This window comes from Scardinius erythrophthalmus (genome assembly GCF_964197995.2).
Source record: "Scardinius erythrophthalmus genome assembly, chromosome: 5".
In the NCBI taxonomy this organism is placed as follows: Eukaryota; Metazoa; Chordata; class Actinopteri; order Cypriniformes; family Leuciscidae; genus Scardinius; species Scardinius erythrophthalmus.
Genome location: NC_138225.1, coordinates 46,441,187 through 46,450,067, shown reverse-complemented (window position 1 = coordinate 46,450,067; position 8,881 = coordinate 46,441,187). Strand labels below are relative to the sequence as shown.

At 36.8% G+C, this 8,881-nt stretch overlaps 1 protein-coding gene across 1 annotated transcript; it reads left to right on the top strand.

Annotated features, from left to right (window-relative positions):
• The first annotated feature begins 3,308 nt into the window (after window positions 1-3,308).
• mis12 (MIS12 kinetochore complex component) lies at window positions 3,309-5,454 on the top strand. The gene is made up of 2 exons (XM_081365984.1): window positions 3,309-3,404; window positions 4,188-5,454. Exons 1-2 carry the CDS (start codon window positions 3,389-3,391, stop codon window positions 4,817-4,819), a joined length of 648 nt encoding a protein of 215 aa, XP_081222110.1. The 5' UTR covers window positions 3,309-3,388; the 3' UTR covers window positions 4,820-5,454.
• Window positions 5,455-8,881: the final 3,427 nt, after the last annotated feature.

Genomic DNA, 8,881 nt, shown 5'->3' with positions numbered 1-8,881 from the left:
TCCAATTGGTCAGCGCTTTGTGAATTCACTGCTCTGATTGGTCGTCTGAAGTGTCGATCATTCCGTTATCCCGGTCATTTGAAGAATGGCACTTTTTGATTTGTTGGTGAAGATAGTCAATATACGTATGCAAATATTGTAGCGTATGTTGACAGTTTCACCTTTGGACTCCCTATTCATGCATTATGGAAACTCTACAAATATTATTTATAAACAAGACTATATTTTTAGGATCGACTTGTTTAACAAAGGTTTTAAGTTTGTTACAGACACTAAGTCAATCACGTGATCTATATAACTACAGTGAATTTGATGAAATTCTTGGGATAAATCAAATGTAGCGTATCTAAAAAAAATATTTAAAATCCGTTCGTTGTGAAATAAAAATATGTAAAAACTTATAATTGGAGGCACTTCTGGTGGTATATATATATATTGCCTCTAACTTATTAGAAAGCTCTTAATAAAAGAAAAAAGTATTTTTCCCTAATGCTGTCATGAAGTGAAACATGATATCCTTCTCTTTTTTCAGAAACGTGGTCAGATATTAATATAGACTATATAGTTTCAAATAAAGTCAAAGAAACTCACTTTATATTTAATTTATATTATCCCTGTAATTACTTTATTAGTAAATTTAAAGAAAGGTTTTCGGCCATGTTATTTCTGTACAGATGAGTCAGGAAATATCTTACATTTATTGTCAGTTGCACTTAGGCCTATACAAATGTATGCTGGTCCCAAGTTTCAATATTTATTTTTGAGTTTTTTTTTTACAAGTTTTTTACAATAACTGATACAATGCTCTTGTTTGTGAAATGTGATACTGATATTGGAGATGGACAATACCATATACACACAGCAAAATTCATGTCAGTTGAACCAAATGGTAGACTGTTTTCTACTGTTTTGACACTTCAATATCGACAAAGAACCATTGCTGTTAAGACATCTCTGCTGCTGAAAAAGATATAGGCCTAATAGATGTATGACTGACTTTTGATCTAAGATTATAAGATTTGTGGTGTAGGCTATAAGAAAAATAAAGTGTTATGCTTATTATTATGATTATTCTTTTATGGTTATTTCTATAATTAATCTTTTCAAACATATATTTTTTAATTAATTCATTTCTGAATTTTTTTTTTTTTGTGTGTGTCTATTATATCTTTTGATATCATGTAGCCTACTCATATTCATATAGGCCTATACAAACCAGATATTTGGTTCACTTCTGCTCAGTAAAGTATATGGTGTCACTTCTCTAAAAGTCTGTTATCTGGTCTAATATCAAATTTCACACGAGTTTGTGGTTTTAAGTAAGGTAAAGAGAGTATAGCATAAAGTCAAGACATGTTGAAAAGGCTTATTTGGCTTGTTCTGCTTTATAGTATTAAAATCGCAACTTACAGATAATATAGGCCAGAGCTGATTCTTAGAAAATATATTTTTTTGGCATGATTTGTTCCTGATATGATATAACTATTGGCAAAGGCAAAGCTCATTTATTGCTCTGCTCTTGCAGCTCATTTCTCTCTTCCTTTACTCTCCTGGCAACGTTATTTTAGATATTTAGTTAAAGACTTTCTTATTGTTACTTTGTTATAATAAAAGCTGATTATTATTAGACATTTATCTAAATATTTATCCAGTCTTCGTCTGACTGGATCTCACAGCATCAATTTGTATATGCATATTTTGCAGTAAACCTAAAAAATAGCCTAGGGGAGAGTGGGGTGATTTGTGCCAGGGGGAAGTAGTTCCACCCTTGTTTCTGGAAAACCATAAAAGAAATTGGTCATGTGACCACATAATTTTGAAAAGCAATCACTTTTACTCATCCTCCAAAGAAGAGAGACACATGGCATGAGAGTTAAGCACATTTTAGCGCAAAAAAACAGTTTTTTCCCTTTCAAAGTAAAATTTCTATGATTAAGGTTTTTTTGATTGTAGTGTCTGAACAATTATAGACAAGTTTGAAAACATTTCACACATGTTTTAGTGCTTTAGTAGTCTACACAATGAGTCTATACAGTTAGCATGATGTTAGCTCTTAACTGCTGGATCATGCTAGTTTTTCAAACTTGTGGGTCTGGGGTGATTTGTGCCAAAGGGCCTGGGTTAAGTTGTGCCAGATCCAGACCAACTAGACCTACATACTCACAGGGGATAATCTTGAGAAGTGAGGAGATGGGCATGCCTCATCATTATTTGACTTAGGCCTGCCTGTTATTTGTTTAATTTAGCTAACACTGATTTCAGTTTTGAGTTTGCACTATGTTATTAAAGAGAAGTTTTATTCCGTTTTTAAGTGGCCTATGTCACAATAGGATGTTTAGAAGTTAGCCTAGTCACTTTATTCTTAAATGTTACATAATTGACAGACAGCACTATGTCAACAGGCATCTATTGCCAAAGCCTTTTTGCCTGAAATGATTCACAAATATCATATATTGTGTTGCTATGGTGCTCTAAATGGTTGCTAGGGCGTAGCTTGATAGCTTCACAATGATCCTGAGAGACTGATTGGTCGTCTGAGTAAAATGAGCCCGCCCCCTTGTCTCTATGACACTGTGATCCAGAGTTATGTTCAATACCAAATCCCTATGCAATTGACCATAGTAGGAAAAACGCATGCTATGGTATTCCAGGGTGACAACATCTAAATAAACCTTAAATTAGTATTGAATTTATCTTGTTTTCATATAGCATTACGGTTCATAACATTAACATGTTCTGTTTTACTTCAGAAATCACTGGCACAGTTTACCCCCAATGTATTCCCCCAAAGGCACAACTTCCCCCGAACCAGGGGCAAGTTGTGCCATGAGACCACTTTTTTCCCAAGAGCTATATTTCTGAAACAATTTATTTCAGATCCAAAGTTATTGTTCTCAGGGATGCACCACATCCTGAAATATATGTACATCCTTAAGTTGAAGGCATTACTGCCATGGCCTCACTTTAAAGTCACTTTGAGTAAAAACTGGCACAACTCACCCCACTTTTCCCTATACTGTTTCTACAAATAAATAGCCTATCTTTAACTCAATAGGTGTTTATTTATCCTTCGTTTTTAATTCATTCTATCATTTACAATGATTGATTGGATTGCGGTTCTTTCCCTCATTAAAGCCATTAACTAGCTACACAGTCTTGTATATTTGTCTTTTTGTCCGATTTTCAAAAACTTTTTGCTTCAAATCAAAGTTTGTAATGTTGTGTTTCACCTGGTCGATTAACTATGCACAGTTTAATTCGAAAAATCTTCTACGTGTCTATGTTTACACCATCGTGCTCCCAATCAGCAGGGGGCGATACTGCACTTTCACTGAGCGACGCTGCCGCTGCCGCATGAAGAAGGTTGAAGTGAGCGCGGGCTGTAGAGATGGCAGAGAGCGGAGGTAAAACGGAAAAGCTTATTTATGTTATTTTATCTCTAACTCTAGAATGTTAGAAAATATTTAATACATTTTACATGCAGATACATGTTATTGTCATAGTTTCATACGGCTAGTAGTTTAATATTTTGAGAAACAGCAGTAATTTAGCCCTTTGAAACTACGACAATGCTAACAGGCAATCTTTCAAATATATATAGCAGCTATAAGTTATATATAATGTGTGTGTGTGTCTCCTCTCTCTCTCTCTCTGTGTACAGTACCGGTCAAAACTTTGGAAACATTACTATTGACATAACATAAATTACAGACGTGTATATTGTTACAAAAGTTTCCTATTTTAAATAAATGCTGTTCTTTTTTTAACGTATTATTCTTCAAAGAATCCTGAAAAAAAGTATCATTCATACTAGGTTAAAAAAAAAAATATTAAGCAGCACAACTGTTTCCAACATTGATAACAACTGAGTATTGAATCCTCATATTAGAATGATTTCTGAAGGATCATGTGACACTAAGACTGGAGTAATGGATGCTGATGAAAATTCAGCTTTGCATCACAGAAATAAATCATAAAGTATATTAAAATAGAAAAACAATATATTAAATTGTAATGATATTTCACAATCACAGTTGTGCAGGCTTGATGAGCAAAAGAGACTTCTTTCAAAACCATTAAAAATAATAATGCTTCCAAACTTTTGACTGGTACTGTCAAAATTATATATATATATAAAAATGTATATATTCGTGGCCTTCAGTAACTAGTCTCTCTTATCACTGTAGTTTCAGTGGGATCTGAATCCCTCCAGCTGTATGAAGCACAGTTCTTCGGCTTCACCCCGGAGACCTGCACACTACGAGTTCGTGATGCCTTTCGAGACTCTCTTAATCACATATTGGTCGCAGTTGAGTCTGTGTTTGTGAAAAGATTGTGTCCAGGCCATGACCCGCCGGCAGAGCTCCGACTGACAGCTCGAGAGGGCACCCAAAAACTGCGACAGTTTTTACAGGAGCGCTTCGAAGTCATGTTTCAGCGCATGAAGGGGATGCTGATGGACCGCGTCCTCTCCGTTCCTCGAAACGTCCTTCTGCCCGATGACCAGCTGCACCAGAAGCACCCAGAAGGCAAAGAAGAGCTCACTAAACTGCAGGACTCCGTCGCGAAACTGCTGCAGGATTATGAAGCCGAGGTGTGCGCCAAGCAAGCGCTTCTCGCTGAGCTCGAGGAGCAGAAAGAAACGCAGAAACAGATGGATGAGGTGCTGAGATGGATCGAGGAACTGCGTCTTTCGTGGAGGCGAGAGGGAATGGGAAGTGTCCAAGACAGCGTCCGACACATGATGGAGACTGTGGGCCAACTGCAGGACGTCGTAGGAAACGTTAGAAAGCAAAATAAAGGACTGGATGAGGTTTGATGCTTTGTAACATTTGAACACGAGTAGCATGATCCATCCACCAGGGGGAGGCGGCGCACAATCTACTCGGGACAGTAACATTAACATACATGTGCCATGATCAGTCCAGCTTCAAAGCAATGCATTTGTAATCAGGTGACTTTCCTCAGACTTTTGAAATGCAGTCCATCTCTCTTTCCTCAAAGTCGCTGGGTTTTCTCATTTACGATTCAGTGCCTTTGATGTTCAGTACAGTTAGATCTGCATGAGATTAACCCAAATGTCCCACAGGCCCAAACTGATGTGTCCAACAGCCTGGCTTTACACTTTACAGCAAGTGCTATGTTATGCTCTTCTTTGAGGATATATTTAAGGTCTTTCCCTTGATGTTCAGAGGAGAGAGATTTTAAGTTCGTATTGGCTTGTACAGGACCTCTTCGGCGCCACAGGAAGACCTAAAGTTTGTTCACAGTCTCAATCTTAAATATGGTACTTGGATTGAGTTGCAAGTGTAAATTTGGACAGCAAGCATTAGAAATAAATGTAATAGGCTAATATACTTGTTTTGGCCATGACTGTAAATAACAATAAAATGATTGTTGTGTTTGTATTGTGATGCATTTTTTACACAAATAAAAAAAGGATGCTGAAACACCATTTGTCTATGTTTATTTTTATTATCATGGAATATATACAGTATATATATATATATATATATATATATATATATATAACATCCTTAAAGCAAGATAACTTTTAAATATATTCTCTCAAAGAGATAGGAATCTCAAAAATTACAATTGCGTTATTTACACATCCCCATGTTGTGCCAAAATGTCAGAATTTAATATTTTATAGTGTCAGTATAATTCTCTTCATACCAATGATATTTTTAGTATTATTGAAATACTATACATACATACATATATATAATTTTTAGTTTTTGTTGTTATTTTAGTGTATCTAGTACATTTAAGGATCTTTTAAATATTTTATTTCAGTTAGCATTTATTTTATTTAAAGTATAACCATTTTTTTAAGGTTTTAGTTTAACTATATCAACCCTGCTTCATAGTTGTTTTCTCAGAATGTATATTAGATCCAAGTACATTTGGTATTGTTTATTTTTTAAAATATTTTATCAATAGTATTTTATTTTTCTATTACATTTAGAAAGTGAAAAAAATCAGTGGGTGACACATTTAAGTACACATCTCTTAATATCTTCTCAGGTAAGGCCATTTTTCATGTTTTAAGAATGGTTAAATCAAGATAAAGATGCTTAAGATTAAGATTTGTTGGGAGTGTTCACCATATGATGTAAACCACTTCAACATCATTACACCCAATGCAAGATGAAAACCCAATGACAATGCTATTCTCATGTAAAAAATGAATCATATCTCTGGATTTGCTGGAGGGCATGCACCTAAACAAGGGCTGGAGACAGACACAGTGGATTAGAGGAGAGAGACCCCCACAACCTGCCCGACTACGTCTGCCTCTTTCATCACTCATTAAAGACGTATCCAGACCAGCTGGGGCCATCCGCAGAAAAGTCATGCTTGATGGAGGCGTCACAATCCGGACAGCCTGCCCTCAATCCCCCCTGCCAAGTCAGATTAGCAGGGTCTACCAATAAAGACCCCTTATCTCCACACAACCACGCACTGAAAAGCTGGAGTCAGAAAGCCCTGCTTGAGCCTGAAGATACTGAGGTGATGAGTTATGAGAGAACAGCAGAGTGGAACCCAGCTAAATTTAATAAGGTTACAGCAGAGATCTGCTGATTAAGAGACACATTGACTACATTCGCACGCAACGAAACCAACGAATGGTATCTAATGTCACGGAACACTGAAAGATTGTATTTGTGTTCACCTTGACCAGTATTATTAGAGAAGCTAATGTTGGTTTCAAGGCTACAAGCATATTTTAAAGTATTTCAACATGCTTAAGTTCTAAAGTTTTGAAAATGTAGCTACAAGCTACCACATTTTATATGTGAGTGTGTATATATATTATCAGAGCTGATTTATTATGAATGAATCTGACGTTTCAGTGCTATATGTATTCTTACCAATATGAGCTACATATTTGAATGAACCTGACTCACCAATGCTAGGCCTACATATCCGGAGGAGAACCATTTACAATGAACTGATTCATAATCTTTCATCAAAATTTCCCCTCCCTCTTGCAGCGACATATCTTCTCTAATGACGTGTTCAGTGCTGGTGTGGGACAACCTGTCACTAGCTATATGCTTCCATCCAAAGAATTGCAAGAAAATGCGATATTTTGCGCATAAGTTAAATTCTAATTTTTTTTTCCAAATCAAGATTTTTTAATGTGCATCTAGGAATGTATTCGGTAAATGCGTTGTCATCGTTGTTTATGTGCATGTTTTCTTATTGGATAGCCTAAAAAATGTATCCGACTCAAACGAGCGCATAAGTTTATATTATGCATTTTTAGAATTTATGCACATCTTGCCGTTTCTATCCAGTGTTTTTTTATGAATATATATGTATGTATATATGAAGAGTTCAGATGCAAAAACCTCTAAGTGCCATCTGAAAATTTCTTCGAGAATGATCAATTTTATGAAGCTTGTATATTCAAGTTCAGTAATTTCACTTAAATGGCATTGAAAATTACCAATTAATTGCCATTTAAGTGAAATTACTGAGCTTAAATAAACAAGCTTAATAAAAATGATCATTCTCGAAGAGATTTTCAGATGGCACTTAGAGGTTTTTGCATCTGAACTCTTCATATATATATATATATATATATATATATATATATATATATATATATATATATATATATATATATATATATATATATATATATATATATATATATATACACATTATCTCACAAAAGTGAGTACACCCTCATTTTCAGCAAACATTTTAGTATATCTTCTCAAGGGACAATACTATAGAAATGAAACTTGGATATATTTTAGAGTAGTCATTCTGCTGCTTGTATAGCAGTATATATTTACTGTCCTCTGAAACTAACTCAACATACAGCCATTATTGTCAAAATAGCCGGCAACAAAGGTGAGGACACCCTAAGTGAACATGTCAAAACTGTGTCCAAAGTGTCAATATTTTGTGTGAGCATCATTGTTATCTAGCACTGCCTTAATCCTCCTGGCCATGGAGTTCACCAGAGCTGCACAGGTTGTTGCTGGGATCCTCTTCCACTCCTCCATAATGACATCACGGAGCTGATGGATGTTAGACACATGGCGCTTCGCCACCTTCCCGCTTGAGGACGCCCCACGGGTGTTCAATAGGGTTCAGGTCTGGAGAAATACTTGGCCACTTCATCACCTTCACCTTCAGCTTCCTCAGCAAGGCAGTTGTCATCTTGGCGGTGTGTTTGGGGAAGAGCTTCAGAAGAGGCTTAATTCTGGGATGACGGCCATGCAAACCGACTTGTTGCAGTGTGCGGCGTATGGTCTGAGCACTGCAAGCTGACCTTCCGCTTCTGCAACCTTTAAAGCAATGCTGGCACGATCATGCGTCTGTTTTTTGAAGCCAGCTTCTGTACCTGACGCAGAGCACGAGGACTCAACTTCTTTGATTGACTCTTGCGAGGCCTGTTACGAGTGGAACCCGTCTTGGAAAACCTCTGTATGACCCTGGCCTGTACTGTAACTGTCAAGGTTCATGGATTCATTGACTCGCCCTCGCTATATGTGTGTGTGTGTGTTGTGTGAATGGGCGCGGCTCGTTATCTCCGCTGATGAGCCGATCAGCGCCAGCTGTTCTGAATGAGGATGTCCTATATATTGTTTGTCACTTTGTCTTGTCTTTGTCAGATGGTTGTGGAGGTTCTCCCTGGGATTACTCACCGTATTCTCCTGCGTTCCAGTTTCTGTTCCCATGCTGTGGATTTCAGTGTTTCCCGAAGGATTATCTGCCTGTTTCCAGCTTCGTTGTCTGCCCATTGCGTCCATGCGTTGCCGAGCCTGAGAGATTCCCGCCTGCTTCCATTCTGACCAGCTCTACCTTCTACTACTTTGTGTTAATAAACACCATTGTGACTCGCTATTGAATCCTT